Source organism: Arctopsyche grandis, chromosome 11 (genome assembly GCF_051622035.1).
Source record: "Arctopsyche grandis isolate Sample6627 chromosome 11, ASM5162203v2, whole genome shotgun sequence".
NCBI classification, from domain to species: domain Eukaryota; kingdom Metazoa; phylum Arthropoda; class Insecta; order Trichoptera; family Hydropsychidae; genus Arctopsyche; species Arctopsyche grandis.
Genome location: NC_135365.1, coordinates 11,624,501 through 11,652,130, shown reverse-complemented (window position 1 = coordinate 11,652,130; position 27,630 = coordinate 11,624,501). Strand labels below are relative to the sequence as shown.

The 27,630-nt window shown below is 33.8% G+C and overlaps 1 protein-coding gene across 1 annotated transcript in view; it reads right to left on the bottom strand.

Annotated features, from left to right (window-relative positions):
- Nucleotides 1-27,630, bottom strand: part of LOC143918567 (T-box transcription factor TBX20-like) — a 103,296-nt gene that overhangs the window by 35,817 nt on the left and 39,849 nt on the right. Inside the window, exon 3 of the mRNA XM_077440507.1 lies at nucleotides 6,817-7,090. Coding sequence (XP_077296633.1) covers nucleotides 6,817-7,090 — 274 coding nt within the window. The remainder of the gene's footprint in view (nucleotides 1-6,816; nucleotides 7,091-27,630) is intronic.

Here is a 27,630-nt window from a genome sequence, read left to right as displayed (position 1 = left end):
GCTTATAAAATTATATGTACATTTACATATATCGTTTATATCCTTTAAATCTGAATAAATTCTAATAATTGTTAACTTATTAAAGACAATAATAAATTATAACATTAAGTAAAGTACATTATACATACGGTTTTAACACCTTTTCAAAAGGAACATTCACACTTTCATTGAACTACTCTTGTATTACAATTAATTATCAACAATACAAATATAATTAAATATTATTTATGTAAATGAAATACTACTCTTATCTTATCTTACTTAAATATCACTCTTGCAAAATATCACAACACAAGTTCAATTAAAAATTGAGGACAGTTATGCAGGTCTTTCTCGTATAAACTTCGTCTGAATTGAGGAGCAAAGACAAACGACGACGACGTATCTAACGAATCTCAAATCGACAAAATTTATGCGTTCGTGTTCTTTTGGCCGTTTTTACTCCGAGTGATAAAAAACGAGGTAATTAAAAAGGCAGCGCACGTACACATATCGAACACGGGTCAAAAGAAAATAAATACAAAAAATCACAACGAACTCGGCGACGACAGAATGCCACCGCGTCGTTTAAGGGTCAAACGGCCGCTACGATAAATTATGTTAATGTTTTTAGATGCTGGGCATCATTAGTCACCTTGTAATACGGCAAGATCGATATTACGAGACGCGCGTCTCGCTTAACGTAATTAATTTCCCCGGGAAAATTTGTCACTTTACATTTATAGTTCGGATAAATCTTGCATATTGACAGGTGTAGCACTTTTATCTACACATTGGGGTTTAAAATTGTAGATAAAACAGTCACTTGACTGGTTTTAAATGCACCTTATCGTCGAGATCGAATCAAATGCATTGCATTGAGTGTTCGCTCGTTCGATTGCATGTCCGAAGTGTTAATGTTTAAATCGACTTTACTCTCTCTGTGTGTATGTATGTAGGTACTTGCGCGGATGTGAGATAATTGCGATGAGCACGGAAAATTTTTAATGCCTACATTGTGTGTTCAATATCATCATCGACGTCATTGCGGTAAGCGCTTCCTGTATTAAGCGAGACTTTCGCGATTGTTGTGTGGATTTGTAGAATTGAATTCGCCGAAGACAATGTGAAGCGGGTGGGAGAAATCGAGATTAGATGATGTGATTTTAATTAATTTGATAAAATATTATTGCGTCGTTTATACTTCTCATCCTTATTTCTTAATGATGTTTAATTCAGATTTTTGCCGTGTGGAATTAAAATGATATAGCGGTTTAATCAGCGTCATCTTTATGAACATATCTAAGTACATACATACATATGTACATATATAGGATAGGCAAATTATATTAAATCAAATTTATATATTTAAATATAAATATAGAAGTAATTAAATGGATATGCTAATGTTTGATTACACTGAGCTACAAAAATCACGTATTTTACTTGCGTAATCAATCTTTACTAAGTTTTATCCACTAAATTCGAATATGACAATGATTTTTGCTGGTGTTTTCGGGTTTTTGAGATATGAGCTTTTGCAGTCTTTAACTTAAAATTTCTGTGCAAAAATGAGTACATATTAAAATCAATAGTCAGATTTTTTTTTATATCGATTATATTTTTTTATTGCTTTAAAATACGTATACTTAATGATCTAACGAATTTTGAAAGTCAAATGTTTAAATAAAGTATATTTTTGACTTTTAAAATTTTCTAGATGATTAATTATAAATATTTTGAAGCGATAAAAAATCATAATGAATTAAAAAAACAGCTGACTATTGATTTCAATATTTATTTTTAGCACAGTAATAGTAGGTTTTGAGTTAAAGATTGCAAAAGCCAAAAATCTGTAAAAATTGCGCATTTTCTAAACGCTCAAACCAACAAAAACCATTGTCATATTCCAATTCAGTGGATCAAATGTAGTTAAGATTAATGTCTCCGCTCTGGTATTTGTTTTTTGTTGCTTAGTGTTATTTATTATTTGATTGTGTTTCGTACTCAAATTCAATTCCACAAATAGTAGGTATATGTCTTTATAAAAAAGTCTTCATACACACGAGTCTTCTCTATATAATAACACTTTAAAATAAAATATATCAAAATATAATATGAATATATTATACAAATTAAGCTGATATTTCATAGTTAGAAAATATATTATATACAACTGTTTTTAAATTTTATTTATTCCAAATTTTTTTATTTGAAAACTATAATTTGATACTATTGCTATTGGTAAATTTTCAACAATTTTGTTTTGAATTTTATATTCTTATTAAATTAAAATTAAAATATAATAAATTAATTTAAGCTTTATTATATCTTAAGAATTTTTAATGAAATATATTACTTTTAATAAAAAGGTACGAATTGTAATGGGCCTGTCTGTAGAAACTCAAAAAGCTCCAATAAAACTATAGCATACTATATTATTCAATAAATAAATAAAAATAAGCAGAAAATTCATCTTTAAATTTCATATAGTATATAATATAATTTATAGTGAAAAATAAATATATTTACTGCACCGAACATCCTCAATAATTTCAAGCCATCGCCGATCAAACTCCATCAAGACGGCCTAAATAAGACCTCAAACCCATCTCGTTAAGCCATAATACACGCATACAAACACGAAAAAATGAATCAAAAGTGCATCCACAAAACGGCATCCCTTTTTTTACGATACATCCTCAGCCTCACAACAACAATGGACGAATAAAGCTGTCTTCTTGATAGCGGCACGCGGCGTATTTAACAATGCCAATATCGAATCTCGAGGGAGTGCCACTGGACCGCGTGATATATTGCGAATCTCTTCATTGTTAAGTGGCGATTTGCACCTTGGCCTACGTATGTATGTATGTATATATTGTGTATTATTATACGTACGTAAGAGCGAGCCACTTATTTACAAGCAGTGGAATGTACCTTAGGTGTGGTCAAAGAGTTGCCACCGAAGCAACGGTAGGTACATATGTATAATAGGTATCTTAAAAGTATCGAATAACCCGCGTTATGTGCACAATGGCAATTACAGGTGAAATTTATAAATGCCGAGATGCTGGACACTCATCATATTTCCCCACAGATGTGATGCCACCCGTGCACTCTATCTCACTCTCGGGACATTCGAGATACGTCTTAATATAATGTGTATTAAGTTTTGAAAAATGTGCATGCAAATTTTCATTGCATAAATGCACGCATCGTGCATGAAGGGGTATTAAATTGTCGCTAGCTTCAAAGGAAACCCAAGCCTCTTGTGTGAATATTAAATTTTGAAACACTCGTATTTTAAATATAATGGTGTTTTGTTTATGTGATATATGTATATATGTAATTGTATTTAAAAGTAGGTATTAAAATTGCCAAAAAATTTTCATGCAAATTTGATTTTAAATTTACTAAAAATGACACCGTTTTATCGGGTCTTATATCTACATATCTACATATGTATGTACTTTGAATTGCAATGAAAACGAAAGGAAATAGTATATGAGCCGTTATATTTGAAAATGGTCTTAGTCCACTTTTCTTCATTTCGAGAAATATTTTGCAAAACATTAAATATAATGTTTTAGAGTTTAACAATTTTTTTGGTTTGTCAAAGGGTATGGAATTATTTTTCCCGGGCCCGGGATTCCTCTCGGCGGCCCTGTATGTACATATTTAAGTACTAATTTTTTAAGCAAAAGCTACATATATTATAATCGTATAATACTTTCATACATGAGTTTTAACAAATGAGATCGAAATTTATATACATGGGTACGTATGACTGTAATCAAAATTTATTGCACTTGTGTATTTAACAGATTTTTTTTGTATTTATAATGTACATTTCATTAGTTTCAAAATATATTCATTTCATTAGACAAAATGATAAAACCAAAACATGTCTTATAATCAGGGTTGGCAAAAGGGAAAATTCTAATGGCCTGTGCTACTTGAAGAGCTCTAATTCTGGAGAACATAATCAAAAAAAATTCTCGACAGTAAAAAATCACGGTAACGTCTAATATTAAAAATATAATAGTATTAAATATTAAAAATATGACACAATTTTAAACGAAAAATGTCGCTATCGCGAAAAACTTATATGGAAAAATAAAAAATCTACAAGCAATGTTTTTTGTCGTGAAGCCCGGAATTGTTATTTTCTGAGACCCAGTTTCATTCTCGACATGCTTTTAAAACTTCAGATACTATAATTTAATAATTTAATCTTCGATGGTGACTACTTCCGAGTTTTTACACAATTATGAAACCCATTAAAATTTCAATATTTAACACGACATACAAATTAAGCACATTCAAAACTGCATTTTAAAACGGCAATTAAAAAATAATATGATATAAGAAAACATATCGTCACATATTTGTAAATACGCTATTTCAATTTATACCTACGTTAAAATAAAATATAAAAAATATTATAATAAAAAAAATGCAAATGAATATTCATGAAGCGAATTTTAGACTTTCATCTAAAACTATTAAATTATAACACTTCCTCTAGAAACAAACTCGACGAAATCATAGCGTGCACAGTACTATGTCAACAGTTAAAATCGCGTGGTGAACTTCTTTTTAAATTTTTCATTTGCCACCTCACCTAAAAACAAACACCTACATCTAAATATATAAAATTGAATGTCTGTGTGTGTGTATGTCTCGAATAGGCTCCTAAACCACTGAACCGATTACGATGGAACTTTCCGGATTTGTTGTATGCATGTCCGGGAAGATTACTGTGAAAAAAAAACCTCTTAATAATAATATTCGTAATTACGATTTTACTGACGCGAAAGTAAAGCTATCCCGCCTTCAACGCATCACGCCGCTAGTTTGACAATAATCGCGCCACGCCTACCTCGCACTCGAATGTACTGACCATTCAGGGCTGCACCACTAACACAAATATATATAATTGAATGTCTGTGGAACGGGAACGGGAATTACACGCGTTATTGTGGCATTGCAACGCATGCCGGATTCAGCTAGTACCTCATAAAATTTGTATTAAATCTAATATTTAATACATGTATTATTAGAATTGCTCATAAATAGCTTACATTTAATAACGACACCCCTGACCGGCCCCTTGACGGCCGCTAGCGTCGATGCTTTTTTTCGTCATTGTAAACGAGCGTTAACACTTCACAAGACACACTCCATTTTTTGGCGAAAAGGAACCCGACCCCGTGTGCGAGCATGTGTTTATAACACATCAAGACGAAAAATATGAAAAATGGTGGTTGGGCACGCGAGACCGCCGACCGAACGAACGGCTTTACACACATACGAGCGTATGTATATTATAGATGGCCACGTTCAAACAGACCCTCGGGCTCGTTTCCAAACTAATTATTATAAACAATTTGTAGAAGTGTTAAAATGCTATAATGAGAGATATAAATGCCGTGCGAGGTATCGGAGGTGAATTTTAAACTGCATATGGGTGTAGTAAAAAAATGCTACCCTGCGGTTTCGGTTTAGAAGTCATTGAATATGCTTGGATCGGTCGTTTTTCGGAACCCTGAAGGGTTAACGAATTATGCTCGCAAGATTTGCAAAATTGGAATCACATAATTGAACAATGTTATTAAGCACTTAAACTCATCAATTCTAATAGCTCGAAATTGCACATTTTGCTCAAAACCTTCTCGAAATGTGTAAGAAATTATTCTGTTTTCTTAAACACTGTAATGTACAGCTGTTTCATCAAATATTTAAATGGATTATGAATAGAAATATTCATCAAATTAAAAAAAAAGTTTTTTATAAAGAAAAACCTCATGATATATGTATGTATAACCAATTTTAAAGAATAACCATTAGATATGTATGTACATTATTTCACAGTTCAAAAATATTGAAGGATTAAATGAATTAATGTATTTTATATAAATCTTTTTACTAATTGTAAAAAAAGGTTTAGGGCTTTTTTGATAATTATGCTGTATAATAATATCATTAAAATAAGAAAATTCTATATATGTATGTATGTATGTACATATGTACAAGAAAAATAAGGTGTAAAATAGATAATGATCTCTGGATCAGTTGCTATTGAAATATTGAAAAAAACTTCATAAGATATACGCCAACATAATCTATGAACAAAAATCATTTGAAAATAAAATAAATATGATTATTTTATAATATATATTAAGATACCAACATATTACTAAATTATCACGAGCAATCGATAGTACGTATTTAGATAATTTCAATTCTATAAATCTCACTAGGCAGATATTTCAATTCGTTTCTTATCGTAAACGTTTTATACTAAAAATCTACTTATTACTAGACTTAGGCATTGGCGTGGTGCTTTTTAAATAACAAGAGACCTCCATTAATGTACATAGCAAGATATTAAAAAACATGTTTGACAATAGTAATTGACTAGTTAACCATTTTTTTGCAAAAAGCATCGTCCAAAAGCCAATCTTTTCTCATAAAAGCATATTATCCAAGAGTTACACATAGTTGCGCCAAACTTTCAAACCTCAATATACTCGTACATTTATGGGATAAGGAAAGCAATTAGACTCATGTTTACAAGATTTTTATTAGTTTCACTCGATTAGTTAGGTGAAATTTTATCGATATACGAGGATAAACAACGCTAGAGGAATTTAATCACTAGTGAAATCATTAAAAATTACATCGGAATCATCTGTCAGATCGGTGTGATGACAGCTAGCTAACTATACGCGCCTTTACTACGCAACTCACACATTTAAAAATTGACATGTAACATGAACTTATCATGAAAAATAGCATTGTTATAGTATTTAGAATATGGTTGACACATACCTGTCCATTTTTATCCATTTCATTGTTGGTCAACTTGACTTTTTCAAACGAGACGACTTGTTTCCTGAGCTGGTCTCCGGTGAACGGCGAATCAGGATGAGGGTATAGTCTGGCTGGAGCCGGTGGATCAGCCTTTCCAGCCACCAGCCACGAAGACCGATGATACGCGTACCGGTACCGTTTTCCATCAACCGGTACGATGTCCAAAAGTACGGCATATCTTCCCGAACCGGTCACGCCCGTAAAGGACACCCTCAGCGTCGGGAACATGCGTCTGCAACAATAAAAATCAAATTTTTAAACAAAAACTGCATCTGTTTCTCACATTTAGAGGCTCCTTTTCGAGACCAACCACCTGTTCGATTTCGGGGGGGTTCGCAATAAAAATGACTCGAAGGGATGGACGGGAAGAGAAGGCGTTAACCTCCGAGCACGTGATCAATCATTATCATGGCAGCGGCAACGGTAGAATAGAGCAAGAACAACAAAATTATATAGCAAATCAAACAGAATTTGATGCATCGGGTTTTAATGCACCCCCTGAAGGGCTCCTCGACCCGAGCGATAAGGATCTGTGTTAATAATATATTTAAAAAAAAAAGAAAAGGAACCAAGTAGGCAGCCGTTCGGTTATTTATTTTGCTTTGTTAATACATCTATCATAAAGCGAACTGCAGGTGGTTGTTGCTGAGACACAAATTGGAAAATATTGGACGATCCGGACCACCAAATTTCCCCTTCAGAAATGACACAATTAAGACTGTCAGGAAAGCCGTATTATTCGTATTTTATATGCAAGTGTTTCCGACCGTGTAATGATGCGTGCATACGCACATATCATAAGAAACGAAAACAATGTGTGAGTATTTAAACAATAAATTGCAGTAATGTCTAATAAATTCAAGACATAAAATGAATTTAAGCGACGCGCAAAATTATGTATTTCCGGTTTGAAAAATTTACGAGACAATACTGTAATCGTAAATCATACACAAAACAAAGAAAAACAAAAAAAAATCAGCCATCAGATAAAATTACGCATTTTGCGTTGCAAAATTATAATATTTCGACTTGACAAATTGATATAAGGTGTGTGCATATCTAGCAAAGGGGTTATTAAAAAATAACCGTTGAAATTTATTAGACGAAAATCTTTGGTTACTTTAATATGATGGATATTTCTGAAATTAGGCTTTTAAACATTTAGATAAGTGCTTGCAATTTTTTTATTATATGCATTTCTTTGTTGTTAATTTCAAAATACAGATATCTACAAGCATGTATGTACGCATACAGTATACATATTTGTAATAATAAATCCTGAAATACATTAAAAAAATATATATACATACATACGTAATTAAAATACACATCTACTCACAGACAAATATATCATAATATTATAATTATAGGTTTGTACCTCTCCAAATCAACTTTTTAAGCGGTCAAAAAGTTGCATATTTATTTAAAACAGTAAAGTAGAAACTTCCCATGGTATACCAAAGAACAACCGAAGTAATCATCAATCATCATAGACTGCAAATTTTAACCAAAATATTATATAGACACGGATCTTCTTTCAATGATTTGTCCATTTTAGTGTTCGAATTCACAAATTCGGTCAGTAAATTGATGATCGATAAGTTATATTATCGATCAGGGACATCAATTCAGCTTTTTCCAGGGGGAGGCCAGTGGGTATGTGGTTGTTTTTTTTCATACATATAGAAATAAATCTAATTGGCTTCTTGCATTTTCTAGTGGCTAAACTTTAAGTAGCGAAAAATCGATTTGATTAAGATTCATAATATTTCATCAAATGTCATATGTACATATTTCATCAAATGTACACGTTCCTGGCTTGGCGAAATCTAGAGGGGCGAATGCCCTCAATGCCTCCCCCCCCAAATGACTCCTGTTATCAACGACTGATTGTTTGACTACTTCTTATCGAAAATTACTAAAAGCAAACAGTTTCCTGGCCGTTTACTATATAATTTATATTGTAATTACCGAATATTTGTAAAAGTAACTGACCGTTAAATTTTTAAACTTAAAAATCATATCAAATATTCTAAAGTACCACCCGTATATTATATAATAATGTGACAGGATTCAGGCAGGTAGATTTTGTTGTATTATGTATAGCATTTATATTTAAAAATTTTCCTAGAATTCACCTATTTTAAAAGAATAATCTAAAAATGTATGCAAATTTTTACTTATCATAATTCCAAGTTAAATTCAATTATAGATACAATCATAGTTCTAAATTTACATTGCGAGAGCGTGTCCAAATATTTTGCAATGATTTTTTTTATGGTTAACAATTAACACACGCAATTCCAACGACAAAGGGTTAGGCGTGTTCGGGCGTACTTTCGCAAAGATCAAAAGACTCTATTAAATTCATACCAAACGAGTAAAAACCATGAACATACCGTAAAGTCCTACATACAATCTAATAACAAATTAAATAATCAACAATGAACAAAAATAAAAGTAACAATTAAATAAAATAAACGTCACTTTTATTGGGTACGTTTGAACGCCCACTCTGACCCACACCACGTATGTATGATATGTCGTCATTTTTTAATTAATTTTTGACACATGCGAACAACATAAATGAGGTAGCACAATGGCTCCAGTATCGTGTTTAGCATAATTGTGTCATAAATTTTGAGTTTGAATAAAAAAGTGACACTATCGGTTGCCGTTGACCTTCCGAACGGGACACACCTAGATTTCGTTCGATAGAAATTTCGTCTTTTGAATTATGCCCCATCCGCGATACGTATAATATGATATTCGAATATGAAACGTAACGTTCCAAGTGTTAGTTAACCTTTCACCGACCATCTTCACTTGTCGTTTTGCCAACATTATGCAAATATATTTCGCGCAATAAACGCGCATAATAACGAGTCGACGTTGCGTTGTTAAATATTTCAAGTCCGACTGACACCAGTTTACAAGCAAAATATTATTATTCACATATCTTATTACGCATGTAAATTCAAAATACACCTAATGCAAAATATTCCGCGTTCATATGTCGAGGTGTAACAATAGATACCGGTTTTATTTTTTTTCAATGTGAAATATTATGACGTTGGCCGATATTTGATATGATCAAATACATTCGAAGATAGCTATCAGTGGGTATTTATCATAAGTTATACGAATTTACTGCACGATGCTAATTCAATATATGATATTTAAACTATGTATGTATGTATACCTACTTCTATAGAGCTTACATGCTTAGAATTATAGTGATTTTGTTATGCCGGTGTGTTTGTGTAAACAATATTTGTATCAGAGTTCTAAAAAATAGCGTAGATAAATGATATACCATTCAAAAGGGTCAAAACCAAATAAGTTTTTGAAAATATTTAATAACAAAAAAATAAATTTAGCACCGTTTCCTATTGTGTTATTAACGTATAATTACAAGATTTCAACAACCCGGATTATCTTGAGAACCGTAAAACTTGGTACAAAGGCAAGTGTGGCTAGATTGTAACTATTTTTACAGTTGAAGTGTATCTTCCAATTTTAATACAACCCGGTACCAATTACCGTTATAGTTAAAGTGTATTTTCAGTTGTAATATATTTTGATTAATTGGAATATATTCCATCTAACCCATGTATGTTGATCATATGGAAAATTAGATTTCAACTAGTCAAAACATGTTTCAAATGAAAATACAGTTCTACTATACAGGTATGTCGTAGAGGTTTAGGCTTTCGTGAAAACGTCACTCGACTAGTAAATTGAGTTGGAAAGTCACAATTTGTTTTGAATAGATTCCTAGAGTTATCGTAATACGATACTCATTACCTTTATTCGTAATATTAATACCTAACAAATATTAACTCATTATTGAATTCTAAAACATTCGTAAAAAAAATATCAGAGCTGTCAAAACTCAACTGTTATATTACAACTGGCGGACATTGTTGAAAGTGTATTTGCGCTTGTAGAGTTAAAATTTACTAGTTGAATTGCATTGAATATGAATGACCTAAAACAGTTAGTTGGAATGTAAACCTAAAACAGTTAGCGTCGACACTGAATAGAAAAAGTGATTTTTCTTATTCGCGGCACATATTCATATGTATATTGCAACTATTAAGCAGCTTGTAAAAACAGTCAATTTTATATTATACACATATTGATATATCAAAGTTAAATTTTACAAAAACATTCCCTATGATCCTGTGCACTATCCTATATACTTTGAACATATGTAGAATGACTTGAACATTTAAAGGACTTTATGCAAATGCGTATTATGTGCTTCAACGCCTCGGAACACATTGTAAATTCAACCACACTACACACATACGCGGTCGTACATGTAAACGAGTGCAAAATCGATTTGCGCAAATTACAATAATTAACCGTTTGCATATGGACCATAATTTTTTTTTACCGACTAACATTGTCGCTGAGGTCGCCGCTTAATTGGCTTCGACATCTCAATTAAACAGTATTTAAGCGAACAACCTTACATACAGGCGGGGCCAATAAAAGCGACGGTCTTCGAAAAGACATATGTAGGCACATACACTCACACACACACATCCTATCCGAGTATCGGGGTTTCGAATTGCTTAATAAAATCGTTTAACGGATATCGGGCCATAAACCAGTTAGTTGGTCGGGGAGCGTGCGCTCAAACAACCGTGAAAAAAGTTTACATACTACATACATACATATTACATAAGCCGGTGGTTGGTAGTAAAAGTGGTTGTTGTTTAGGTGTTCGCTCTACCTGCCAGCGTAATTAAGTATCGATTAGTCCGTGGGGCAACCGGCTAACTGACTGACTACTTACAAATGTAGGAAAGGCGGCCGCCTTTTTAGATTTGGACCCTCAGATAACGGTGTCGGACCTAGGTCGGGGTGAGCTTTATAACTAGGATAAAAAAATTCGGTAACCCGACACAAAAAACCCAGATGAAGATATGCGGTGGTTGCGTAAATAGGGAATCAAACGTCAGCTCTGTTGTTATTATTGAGCTATAAATTGTACAAATAGTATTTAAAACCATCCTACATACATACATATGTATGGTCATTTGTAACGGAAATCTATTAAATAGTATTATAATTTATGCATGTAAGTTCACTGGGTGCAAATACGACAATTAAATTTGCAAGTTGTTGTTGAAATGGATTCCGCAAACAATGCAACTTGTCAGACGGTTGTATCGTAGCTCAACTCTGATGCGTTTAATTGGGATTTCATATGAGAACTAGATCATGAAAACGTGATCAGTAATCGATTCTGAGTTCGAATCAGTCAAAATCTCGAGTTTGAATTTTCGCATGATCACAAAACTTCATCTATTGTTACTACGTACATAGAGATAATGTTAAAACTACGTACCATTTACAAATTGAGCATAATAAATTATGTTTAAAATCCCAAAAAGACCCACTATTTAGTTTGTCATTACGATTAACCAATGCGATTGTAGCTACGACAAACTGCCCAACTGATTAGACGACAGATCATTGTATGTATCTATCGACCTTTTAATGTATTCCAAAAACATCCAAATTTGATTTGATTAGATATGAAATACAACGTACATTGTATAAGATTTCCAATCTGATATGTGTGGGTCGTAAAAGCCATGAAATGTGTTAAAGTATAAATTAATATATTAAATTGATGTTGAAACTTTGCCTTCGGTTGTTTTATTTTTATTCAAAAGTTTGCAGATAAAAAGTACATAAATATGTAAGGTCGAATTAAAATAATTTTGCTCCTATAAATAAATAATTAAGAACATCTGATTAAAAATTTGCATCGTAATTGAACCATCTGCTTTTTAATACACTACAATCAAATTCAAGCACTCTAACTTTGACCAGCACATGTAAGTTAACACATCGTTCTTTTTTATTACCCATGATACTTGTACTTTCCAAATGGATCGAAGAAATATTATTATGATTCTACTAACGACCGCGATCATCAACCACCAAGTAGCTATGTATTTATTATTATTATAGTTTATTTATTGTGCCGTCATCATTCGTCGAACTCGTTATTGGCATCGTCTTCCCATTGAGCAGCCAGCTCATTCAGCTCACTAACCAGCCACTCAACCCGGGCGCAGTCTTTCATCATTCAAGAAGAGCAAGTTACAACAATGACGGAGGCCAAAATAAAATAAAAAAGGCATATAGAGAAGTCCGATCATGACGAACGGGAAAAAATTAGAGATACACGAGATACGGTAGTCGGGTAGTGCTTATGCGGTAAGTCGAGCGAACGCGATCAGACTAATCTTGAGACGAATCTGTTAAAATGTTGTAAGGCTGCTTTTCGATTTTGGATGTGCACTTGATGTAATAATGACGGGACCGTGTGCAGCAGAGCGATCATGTGAAATCCAGAGACGTGCGAGTGCTAAGGGGCTGCCGAATCAGGGCGGACAGATATGTACGTACAAAAGTCAAGGTTTGGTTCAACTTTATTCCAAGCATCAAAAAAATAAGGTCAACATCTCGACTGAAAGCTTAAACATTGATCAGTTTTATCTCTTAAAGACTAAACGAACATTCACGTGGAGATTTATCTGCAAACAATTCTCTCGAAGAAAAAATCTATTTTCAAATCCAATTTTGGGATCATGTGTGACAAATACTTTCAACTTCCTCGTTTTATACGTATACTATTAACATATATAATGAGTGCTCGAATATTATCCGAGAGAATGTAAAAGGGTGAAAGGAAGGCTGCAAGGAAAATAGATGAATGAAATTTGAAAAATGTGTGGGATGAGATGGATGAGAGTTGCCCAAAACAGAGACGAGTGGAAGCGTTTTGAAGAGGCTTTTATTTAGCAATAAATGACGAATGGTTGTAATGATGATGATGATATATGTAAAAAAGTGAAATCCATTGATAAAAAAGTATCGATCCGATTCATTGTTTAATACGGCGACGAATGTAACTAGAATGACCCCAACGATTATATAATGTTGTGAATTAAAATCCAACATGTTGTTAGGCAAGTTGTTGGTCACTGATAAACCACTTGAGCAAATTGCTTAAGACTTATCTGTCGCTGGATTTCCATGTGAATGTTCATCTTTAGTATCATTGCATTTTCTACAGATTCAAGTGAAGATTGGGCCTAATTGGCAATGAGTTTTATATATGAAATAGGAACAATTGTATGTAGTCTCGATCTTAATCAGGGCTCGAATCATCGTGTTTTGAAGATATAGACACCGATATTAAATCACGGTCGATCGAAGTCAACGATGCACTTCATGCATTATGCATGAGCATTCGCTTCAATTAAATAAATTAATATCGGCGACTGTTATTGCGTTATAATGGTTGATGATTGCGCGCTACTCGAGTGGAGCCGACACGAGCGGCGAAACCTGTTCTTTTGCTGATGTTGGGTACTGATGTTGCTGCTGTTGAAGCAGCGACTTGTCTACATATTACCAATTAAGAGGCGATGATAGCCTCTCGGTGATTTCGAATTTAATTTCACGAATTATTCAATTTGAATACATCGGTGCAACACAAAGTCGGCGCCGCTGGCTGTTCGTTCTGTCGTGAAACTGATTATAGTGCATTTGAAAAACGATTTTTCAATATTTCACTAATGTAAAACGCGCTTGTATATTTGTATAGTAATTGAATATATTTATTTACAGTTAAATAGATAATAAAAACAAATAAAAAGGAAAGCCAAAAGGTTCATTTATACTATGACAGCACAGACTGCCAATTGACTGTAAACAGCAGTAAGAAAAATATTCTTTAATACATTCTATATGAATATATTCATATGTACGTGGCGTATCGTGGCGAAACAGCAGTAACCGACACGATCTATTCACACTATACAGCAGTACATGTCACCGAAACGTATCAAGCCAGTTTTCTTAGGAAATATTCACACATGTGACGTCATAGTGGCGAACGCGCCTAAACTAACGAAATTCCTGCATGCGCATATTAATATTTTCTGAAATGTCATATTGCGACAGCATAGAGTCGAAAATACGATGCAAGTAATATTGTCGCGCTCTGTAATGTATATGTAGGCCGATTTTACCTTGTAGTCTCGTGCTGAAAACGGTCGGTGCTGTATAGTATGAATATTAGTGGTCTTTTCCGTGACGTGCAGTGCTGAATTATATAAACGGACTATATTTAAAAGGCAGTTTTCTTTGGTTTTCAGTATACAAGTGATCATCATAAATAATAAAAGGTGAGTATTTATATTAAATGGTCAATATTAATGATAAATGGTAAGTTTTATTTTGACAAATGGCCAGTATTACTTTTTGGTTGGTATCAACACAAGTTTGGTACGATCTTGATAGACAATTCCATCCAACAGGTATTGCTATTTGATCCGGTAAATGTACGTCAGATTTTTATACTGTCCATTTGTTATTTATACTGACATTTGATGATATAATACTGACCATTTTGTTAATAAAAAACTGATTTATATACTTATCGAAATTTATTAAAATACTGGCCATTTAATTTGTTGCCGTTTTTTTATGTTCTTCAAATCAAGTTTCTAGTCGCAAAGTGAGAATAAACTCTATAATTTGAAAGGTTTTCTCGAGTAATAATGAAATTATATATATATATAAAATAAGCATTCTATCATTCATTGCCTATTGTTTACCGTAATAGAGATATAAAACATACAACTTTAACAATGTCAAATTTCATAAATTACAAAATCCATCAATTTCAAACATAAAAATAAAACCATTCATTCGCATACATTACATTGTTTATTTTATATGCAAAGTGATATCCTTTTACGATGATTAGTTCTCGACTTATCCCGGATACACCCGACACAAACATTCCAAAAGTATCCAAGCACAATACATACATATGTACATATATGAAGTAAACTAATGTATTTTCCAGGAGCACAATGCGAATTCTTCGCCGACTAAACGCGACGCGTGGAATTCGAAAGATTCTCAGAATCGCCATTCGAGAGGCACTCAATCATCATCTGGCAAGCGAATTTCAATTATGAAAGTCTTTACCGAAATTCTGCGTGTCGAAAACGTGTTCATACGATTCTAGTTAGCACGAAACGCATAAATCTGCTGCTCCCCTCGCGTCATTTGCGCTCTTTCACGCCAAAAGTTAAACACACGTGTGCACACGTATAATATAATACACTTAAGGTTTGCCACACACGTCGTCGGACACGCCCAAATTAGTGGCAAATTAGCCCACGGACCCAAACTCGCATAATTGTCGAAGTCGCACTCTTCGGGGTCGCAAGTGTGTATGTATGTAAATAAGTGCACGTGGCGAAACGCGACGTGTGTATTTTCAGGCGGTCGTAAAACGTGTACTGAAACCGTGGCGAAAGAATTAATTCAGTAACTGAAAGTGCATATGTTGAACGTACACTCATCCTTCTAGAGGAAAAGTGAATTAAGCCCAAACAAAAAACTAAATTTTATTCACTTTCATATTGTCAATTTTCGAATTTGAATTCAACTTGCTAATACTGTGGGAATTACATGAACTTAAAAACACACTATATAAATACCTTAATCATAATCTACATACACACAAGGTAAGAAACTGATTATATATACCAGGTAATTTTCAATGAAAAGGAAGGCAGGGAGTTTTCAAGGGCGCAGACACACTGAATCGTACGGCACAATTCCAGTCATTGTCATTGTTAATTCGCACTCATGTCATTGTTAATTCATACGATCTTATTATTTCGACAAGTTTCTCCCACATTTCTTCAAATATGAAATCACCGTTATCGATCACAATCAAACCTAAGTCGGTATGTGTCAATACAAGAATAAAATATCACCGAAAACACTCCAAGTGGTAAAGTTTGCGAAGGGACGCGACGATACAGATTTGAAGTACCGGAGTAGGCCTGGCCCTTTAATTTAACATGTGAAAAACTATCTAAAAACTTAATTCAATTTATTGGTGAATTGAAAACGTGTGTGAAAAAGTATAAAAGCTTGTAATATTAAGTATACATGCGAGCAAATGAGAGTGAAAAAAGTAACTGTTACAACTTATAACTGTTTAACTGTTTAGCCTATGAGCTGTGAAGGGGCGGTAGAAAGCCATGCTTGGATAACTAGTTGTCATCGCTTCAATCTGACGCAAGATTCCTTCAGAAAACACTCCAGAGGGCGAGTTTTGGCCTGGATTGCCATATCATATATCAGAAGTGCTAGCATTTTTTTTACATGTACAAAACTATCTAAAAAAACGTACCACGCGCCTCTCAGTGTGTTTTCGCCCTTATGTGTATCTACACCCTTATTTTCGTGGAAAGTTTTGGTGTTGTAAAAAGAGAAGAGAAAAGATGCAATGGGAGCATCCTACTTTAGTTTTGTACAATATTTCAGTCGCATGAAGCAATCGTGAGTAAAAAAAATTCAATTTTAAAAATAAGTCAATGAATTTCAGAATCATTAAGTTTAAGACGGTTAAAAAGCAGGCTTGATATAATCACATGATCGTTGCCTAGAGAAGAATTTGAGCCCTGAAACTACTAACCCAGCTGGGTCATCTCGACGACCTTAATTAGTAATATAAGTTCTGAAAAAATCGAATTATGTAAGTGACTTAGGGAATTACATAACTATGTAAAATAAAAACTACTCATATGTCTATCTTTCACCAAATTAACTTAAGATGTAATAAATAAAATTCAATTGATTCCGTTAAATTGGCATACAAATAAAATATGATGTTGTCAATCTGACCTCTACGATCGTATGTATTATCGTAGTGGGAAATTTTACAGACTCACTTGGGTTCATTTATAGCTATTTGATCAGTGAGTGTAACACTTGAAAATCAAACATGAAATTCGTCGAAGTCATTATACTATAAATTAATATTACAAATCGTCTAAGCTCGCATCGATTCGGTGAGAGAAGAGACCCCACTTGAACGTTCTCGCAAAATAATAAACAGACTGACAGCTTTCGATAAGAGCAATTATACACGTGCTCGAACATCTTGGCAAACGTCACAATGTAATTTCCAGACTCCAGGCCCACGAGTCAAGTCCCATTTTCCGATCGAATTAAAATCGAATATGCGTGAATCACGCACGATAAGATAAAGAATGTTACACGTGAAAAAAATCCGACTATTTAATCCTTTGAGTGCCGCTTGCATAACTTTCTAAATTTAACGAGCTGATTTCATACTACATACAATAGATGGGACCCCCTCGATCGTGTGCGCGATAAATGACAGATGACAGGAACTTTCAAAAACGCAACCCGCTTATTATGGTCAGGTTTTTTTTCCAGCGGCATCGTCGCCTAATTACAACCCTGATTTTATCGTCAAATTTAAAATGGCGACAGTCAGGTGAATATGTGGCAAAACCGCACAGCCCATCGTTTATTGTTATCCCGGACGATAAAAGGACATGAAAATTGGAATACATACATCTATGTATGTATATATGATAATATTATATTAAATTTGGGAAAGGAAGCCTTTTGTATTCCTGTTATTACCGACACCTTTTATTCGTACCTTTGTTCAAGTCTTTTGTATTGAACTCGGCTATGACATTTTTTACATATTTTATGTATACAATGAATGTAAGTCTTTATAAATTGAGTTTTTATATTACAAATAATAAGAAAATTGCTCGAAACCTCACTTAGCATATCATTCTGTGCCCCACTTACGGTCGTACGTATCTCAAATTAAAATATAAGTACATATACACTGCAATATGTCTTATGTACATGTAATATAAAGACATTCTTGTCTTGATAAAATTGCACAGAAAAATTTGCAAATTATTAGTTATTAACAGTAGAATAATGAAAATAATTACGTTCTTAATTGCTAAGAATTTAATACTGGTGTTTGAGATTCAATCATACAAGTATGACTCTTCAAAAATATTCCATACTAATCAGTCCTTAAGTTCGTATATACATGTCCAAGTTCGGAGTCAAAATTCTCCACGATAGCAACTCGGAATCTTCTTTCAACGTTCCGACCCATTATAAAGAACAGACCCAAAAATATAATAAAAAATATTACACACACCTAACAGCTTCCGTTATTCATTGAGGTCCATCGCGGCGGTCGATCATAATAACTCGGCCATTATCGCCTGTCCACACGCTCCATTAGCCGCTCAGCCACGATATTAAATTGCAACGCAAGATAGTCAGTTTCTAGGAACGATCGCTTTGCTGCACTGCATTCAAAGCGTTTCCGCATGCAAAAAAATGCACGTGCATATCGGAAAATTCTCACCAGAAGTCATAAGTAATATAACTCGACGACGGTGATTAAAATCCGAAACGGTCTCAATTTCCTGGAACGTGCATATTTCGCGCGACACGTGTTGAATAACTGTCTATGTTTATCATTAAAAATTTTATTATTTGTTTTTCGCTCTGGATGGTTTCGAGAGCGGTTAGCGTTTCGATTATGCCATATTTTGCGATTTTGCGGAAGCTGTGCATTGAATAGGACGTTCGTATCCGATTCGTATAATGGCGAATAGTTGATATGATTGCGATGTTGTTATACATACATGCGATGTTAATCTATTATGTACTCGCGTTTAATCCAATAAGAATTTTAAATAAAAGTATATTTATTCCTATTAGAATCTATCAAAATTCTATTGAGTCATTCAGGGCCGATATTATGGCAGTTTGATATTAACCAACCAATCACACGCCGTTGCGAATTTAAACGAAAAAAAATTTTGGTAACAAATTAAATTTCGACGGTAGGATACTGTCAATTACGGGAATATAGCTTTGAAATTAATTGAAATCAATAAAAAGTGTATAATTTTATATTCAAAATGAAAAAACACGAGAAGCGCAATAATTGAGCTCCTTCGTTATAAATTGCCTATTAATTTTGCTTGCTACTTTTTAATACAATATTTATTGCTTTAGATTTAAAAAAATAAATAATTAGTATTATGTGCCTACTATAATCAAGTCAATTTTTATATCAGAAGTAGGTAACCTTTTCTTAATGGATCTACATAATAATTTGTTTTAAACATTAATGTACGTTGCGGGTATTAAAATTGGAAATTAAATGTATGTTTCTCGAGAGCAAAATTGGTCATAATAAAAAAAGTGCAAATTTGTTACCTAGTGTAATTAAATTAGTAAAGAATATATATTCAAACCAGACAGTATGAAATTTATTATCAATTAGTTATTTATAAAACACCTTCGATCAATCTGTTTTGTCAGTGAACTTGGAAATAGCACGCTAAAATTTTACACAAAGTCCAATTCATTCAAAGGAGTATGGAATCCTGCATGCTCGTCATAAAGAGGAGATATAGGAAACGGAGTACGTAAGTGAGAAGTTTGACAAGAGTGGTAGATATAGTGGAGAGTGAAGATGTTGAAATGTCAATAAGTGAGACAGATAGTTAGTAGAATAGACGAAAGGTGGACAAAATAAGTGCTGGAATGATAGCCAAAATATTGTAAAATGTTGAAAGGTAGGACTATGCCTGGGAAGAAATCAGAAAATGTATGCAGTGATATGAACGAACAAAACAGAGACGTATGGAAGCGAGTCAAAGAGGCTTTTATCCAGCAGTGGATGGTGAATGGCTGTAAATGATGATGTTTTGATTCTATATCTTACATGCATATGTATATGTAAATATAAAAATAAATATATTTTTTTAACTAAAATTTAACTTCATTATAGAACATCTATGTGTATACATTTAAATATACATAATTACGTGAAATATTTTTAACGACAAATTAAAAAAAACATTGACTTAACTTAAAGTTCATCATTTGAATATTCCAACTCAAATAATAATAACAAAACTAATTTCACACAAATTACAACTTACAGTTGGACCTTCGGGCACACCAGATGCACATAACACTTAATCCACGCATAAATAAAATGCATTCTACAAAAATACACACGTACATAGAAAATACACCCCGCTGAGTACATATAGATGCTTATCGCACAATTTATACAAATAGACGGTCCGACAAAATTAACAATTTCATAATGAGAAAATACACACACTGTCGTCTATTGATTATTTTAACCCATTGCGATACACTACTAATCGCGCCAATAATAATATTAAATAGGTTCATACACAGACATACACACACATACACACATAGTAATAACTCGATGATTCGAATCGGTCGCAGCGGGTCGGAGAATTTGCATATAAATGCCCCCGGCCAGAGGTCGCCATAATCGCGCGTTTTAATGTCGATCGGTAAATATTTTTAAAGGTAGTTGTCGACACATAGCCGGACGCAGTTATGTCCCTCTCGGTGAGGATTAGAGGTCCTCCTGCTGGGCAGCTGCCAAATGAGAGGCACCTGGCAACTCGCTGTATTAATCATACCGATTTTAATTGCCCTAAGGCCCTAAGCTGACAATGCATGATGATGACCTTCGCGAATTTCAAGCCATACGATCGAAAAACATCGTGGATTCGTACAATTCAACCAAATTCAATCAATGATCACTTTCAAGTGTGTACCTAATTTATACATAATCAATAAAATATGGTGACTATATATGTAGTAGAGACTTCACAGTTCAAGTTCAGCTATAGGTTATAATTATAAATGTACATTAATCATATTCAATATGAATTAAATCATAAAGATCATAACTAGTGCTGTAAATAGGCAGGTGCAACAAATTCAGTACATACATACATATATGTAAGTACAGGCACAAGGCCCAGGACGATGAGGGGTCAAAATTAACCACTTCTACTCTTCCTCTTCCGAGTGCGTTGATATTTTACCGACATTCGGAGGTTAGCTCTCATTGGAGTAAGCAAATGTCTCCGATATAACACTTAAATTTAATCATTAACGAAATCATCAAAATTTCACCATAATAGACTGTCAGATCAATGTGATGACAGTTGGTAATAGTGAAAACATTCATGCCACCCATTCGCAACTTGGAATTTTAGGCAGTTGAACAGCTATAACTAGAAAGTGATTGGAGCAATCCGCTTTTGGAGCGTTATGGCTATTATTTAATTAAGTAGAAATAATCATGGCTTTTCTAAAAAAAATGACAATAGTAAACCACATTTTATGCGAAAAGCAAGCATCAAACGCCGATTTTAGACATAATAATTAGTTTCTCATTCACATACATATGAGCCGATATATTTGAATTTTCTTCATTTCGAGAAATATCTCATAAAACATTAAATATAATGTTTTGCGTTTAGCAATATTTAAAAATACTGTAATAAGTTTATTTTGTTTTCCTGAGATTCTGGACATATCGAATTAAAATAAGTGTTGACAATTTGTGAACTAAGTCAAACTGAAATAGTGTTTTTAGAACTGAAAATTAGACTTCCGTCACTTTTTTAATTTAAATTTAACGGCTCATACATATATTCATATACATTTTTAGATGATATACATACATGGATGATAATGCTAAATACGGGTAAGATTTTCATATCAAATTTGTATGAAAACATATTGTATGAAGACTCGAACCGATTGGGCTTCTATCACGACTTATCAGCAGAATTCCCGAAGCCATCGACGCTTCCGGCTTTATATGTTTGCACCATTGATTCAATAATTTAAACGGCTATATCTACACAAGTATTTCTGTATGTAGATTCAATATATAAGCTCAATTTAGAACTCCCTAATTTGTTATAACGACTGAACGACGAACGTACAATTCAAATCACCCCAAATTCAGCACGGATAGATTCGATGCGAAAACACTTGCATTTGCATATTTGAAATTCACTCTTTCACCTTGCACGAGTAATTGTCGTACACTCGACGGAGCCCCATGCCATGGCGTGTTATTCGCCAGTATTCCAGAGTCGTTTTATTGCAATGTTAACACCTTCGCGTCCTCGTCGCCTTCGTCGTCGATGCAAATTTAACGGCGCACACGCCACGCGAAATCATCGAGCGGATATTGCATGATTGTCCGCGTTTTTAAAATAACAAAATATATATATGTACACCTCGCCGCTCAATTACGAGATATAAAATCGAGCTCGGGCGGGCTTTCTGTCCTGTTATTTGAGACCAATAAAGACGCGGCTAATGAGCGGCCAATAATAATGTGGCAGCCTCTCTTTCTCTAAGCGTCTCTTCGCCTCAGATGGCCCAACCAGAGTTGGCGAAAGTGTTTGCGTGAGCTTTCCGAGAACGATTAAGCTTTTACTGCACCGCGACAAATCGCTGGAAAGCTCTGAATGTGTGTGCGTTGTTGGTGCAGTCGATAATATGGACCGAAATAAACCCATCTCGAATATGATGCATCGGAAAACTTGGTAAGTCGGCCGACTTGAGCCACTAATTGCTGGCGAGAGATCTTCTGGAAAAATTGATTAGATTCGCTTGAAATGCGCTTATAAACGCTTATTAGCTGTACACTTACAAAGTAAGAGCTGTGCTCTGAGCTATGTTAGTCATTATACAAAACGAAGTTCAATATATGTATGATATTATATGAGCCGTTATATTTGAAAGTGGCGGAAATCCATTTTTCAATTTCAAAACCAATATTTCTGTTTGACTTTATTTACACATTGTTCTCGCTTATTTTACTTCGATATGTGCAGAATCTCGGAAAAGCAGTCAACGTATTACAACAGGCCACCAGTATTTTTAAACGCAAAACCTTATATTTCTCGAAATGAAGAAAAGTTGACTTATGCCACTTACAAATACATATAACGGTTCATATGGACATAGAAGAAAAATCTTATGTAAAAGAGTCATTCATTCACATTGATAATAACTTAGTTAATTGCAGTCTAAATACACGTTAAAAATATGTGATAAGTATCAAAATCTCGCAGTAGAAATTTCTCACAGAAATTCGACAATATATAGATGTATTGTTCAATTAAAAATAAACCGAAAATTGATCTATTATGGTTTGGCCAAAATACTTCTATAGTTGGGCTACAAATTTCACCAATATATTACTATATTTATTCTATCAGTGAATTAAAAGCGCAGCATAGCAGCATAGTTCAGTGGTTAGCGTGTAATGCTTTCACTGAGTGGTCACGGGTTCAATCCCTGTCCGGAGCTGCTTTCCAGACCTTGAATATGTGCTTCCAAGTCGATCATTTCCTACCAGAGTTTGCCAATTTATTTATATAATTTCATTGAAACGGTTCCAAAAAATTGGCAACCTTGTCTCATTTCTCGCAAACATCTCAAATTTGCTGCTTTATAAAATGGCACAAAATGTTTATTAAATTTATCCATAGACGTCTCTGTGATGCTCCGTAAAATTGCTCATGTTTATAATCGAAACATTAGCTTACTTTAATGTTATCGTAAAATATCAAAGCAACCGTGGAAGTGTTTCAAAATTCGATCACAAACTTTTGACTGGCAGTAATTTTATGGAACTTACAGAGTGAAGCTTGTAAAAATAGCAAGATTTATGTAAACAGCTCAAATTATATGCCTCAAGCGAACAATAAGCCAATTACTATGCGTTTGTCTATTATTGAATTATCTTCGCCTTTGGAAAACTGCATCAGATAACGAATGAGGGAATTTCCCAAACGTCATCATGAACAAAACCCACAATACTTCAATCAATCACAACACAACTCTTTTACAAAAAAATAACATACATAAACACAGTAATTACAGTTCGAAAGTGAATTGCATCCGTTACGAATCACCAGAACGCGATTGTGTGCACGACACGAATGAAATACCGATAGAAGAAAAAACAATAATCTGAATTGTTATAAACAAACCAAATTTTCGCTCGCATGCACCGAGAATTATATTATAAATAACACACTATGTAATTATAAAACAATCAGCGAATTTTCACTGATTTTCGCCAACAGCACGACCTCGATTTTCCCGTTGCTGAGAAAATCTCACCAAAAGGAGACACAGAGAGGGGGAGATGGTGAGAGAGAGGAGAGCCAGCGCGACAACCGGTTGACAACAATTATAAACATGACAAATGGCTCGGATCGACAACGACAACACAATGGCTAATCTGGCCCATTTCCCATTGTCGTGAAAATGATGATTACGAATAGTTTACACCTCGGCCGTTACACAAAACAGTGCCGCCGAAATTCGTTACGCAATTTCGTCGAATACGTACGGAATGACAAATTGTCGGAAAATCGTGTGAAAATTCGATCGATTGAGCCCGACGCAAACTCCTATACGATTTCAATAATTTTATATAACCAACACAAAACAAGCCGTGCGTTGATTTTATAACATATCTACACATCTGTTGACAGTAAAATCGATTACGCAACATATAACATTTTTTTAGATACAGTATCGGACAGCTGATGAAATTCATTCAACGTTCACATCTTGAGAATGATCGTTGGAAATTTTAAAGCATTAAATCGCACATAGTCGTACGGCACGGCATGCCTAGGTAGACTCCTGCTGTAAATGGACGTGTCTTATGTCATTGCTAATTCGTACAATCTTATTATTAAGTTTCTGCTACATTTCTTCAAATATGGGAATCGTTGTCATCAATCACACAGAAAATATCACCGAAAACACTCTAGGGGGCGAGTTTTGGCCTGGCATAGATAAGGCGTGCTAGCATTTTTAATCAATCCACATTACATTTAGTGGCGCATATTTGGAGCTAAAGTTACATGCTTTTCAAATTATTCTGCTTATGCTTCAAAACGACAAAACAAATGATCGTGTCTTTTAAAAGAAATCAAATCCAATATCAATGTTATGTACATATGTATATCACATTACATTGTATTATATGTATGTATATATATATATATATATATATATATATATATATATATATATATATATATATATATATATATATATATATATGTATATATATATTTGTTTTACCAATCGTTGTATATTTCCGCCTAATCCGAATCGTGAGCTATCAATCATCGCACGGAGCGCGTAAATGAGTCAATTTGTCAGGGGCGGGGTGGCCGCCCCCGCCTTTCCGCCGCCCTGGGCAATCTCCCTACCCCCCTTCCATCCTGTCGGCGATAATCCGCCGATAATGACGGACGTCCGGTGACAGATCCCCCACCTCATCCCCGTCCGTTCCCGCCTTTTCGCTAACCCGTTCACGTCCGTTAATTACGTCTGGGATAAAGCTTTTTACGTGTCCGACTTAGAGGATCGATCTGCACAGGGCCGCACATCCATCATCCGACCGGGGCGAACGTAGATGCCAATTTGCACGATTAACAATCGTACAAAGCGACAATTAGCGCAATTTTACATCGGAATAGAATAATTACCACATACATACATACAATGTAGGTACGTTATGCAATTTTGAATTGTGGCCGTGTTTTATTATTGAAAATACGGTTATTTAATTGGGCGAACGATCGTTTTCTTTTCCGAACGGTCCAATTAAATCTTTGCAAACGCTTATCAGACCGAATAATTGCGCGCGCTGCTGCAATTTCGCTCAATTTTGCACTCATTTAACGTAAACGCTTGTATAATATTTACAATAAACAAATATTGTGCAATGTTTTGATTGATTGCCGTGATTTTGTTAAATCATTACAAGCCAATTAATTACGTTAAAGCTCTAAATTACACTCGTTCTTTACATTCATTCCCGGTTTGAATTATATACATTTTATATACCTACGTATGCATTTATGAGCGACTTGTATATATTTATTATATAAAAAAAGGAAACTCTGCATTAGTATTAATTTAAAAACTACAACAGGAATTCTTAACCTATTCTCAATCGAAAAATCAGTCGATTGGCTTTTATGAGTCACGAAATATTTTCAGCTAAATCTTTTTTGTTTGAGATAATTATAAAAGATATATCTGATACAAAGTTTTTTCATACAGCTTATCTTTCAGATGTTAAGTCGAAAAACCCAAGTCGAAAAGAAAAGTAAAACGAGTAGATTTCTTCGTAGAAAAAAAAAATACTTCATCTCTTTATACTTAATGCTATACATATATGTTACAGTCCTAATGTTCACTCTGATTCGTTCATGAACATAATAGTTTGTTCATACGAACTATTGGTTTTAAGTTTAAGTGCTAACAGTCAAAAGCTATCTTCAAACAAACTTACCGTGTGTCACATGACACTCTTAGCTGTCAAAACTTTTGAGCTTTCAAATCCTTTGAGATGTCAAAATACCAAGTATCTAATTTAAAGAAAAATCCTTTGGAAACCATATTATGTACACCGTTGCTATAATTACTACTTATTCTAATTTTTAAAATCCTATGGAAGTCACATTACAACGTTGCTATAATGTCCGTTTCTGCTAATTTAAAAAATATTGCAACCCAGGGTAAGCGTACATACATAGAGTATGAGACAAATGATTGAGAATAGTTAAATTTATTGCAAATAACTTGTGCTTGAACAAAACTAGTTCGTTTGTCAAATTTTTCATTTGTGTAGGTACACTATAACTGGCCAGATTGATACGTGTATAAACAAACTAGTATGTTCATGAACGAAGGAATGTGTATGTTTGTATAATAAATAGATAAAACCTACCATTCAATTGTTTTACATTTAAATAAAATTATATAATAAACCAAATTTATTATCATATCATGACAATCGATCAAAATATTATATTAAAATGGTATAAAACATTTACATCTTTTCAAATACCATTCTTGAATATCATCAATAATATACGTAATACAATATAAGAAGTAAGCAATTTATTTTAAAGCCATTTACATACAAAATGCACACTTGTA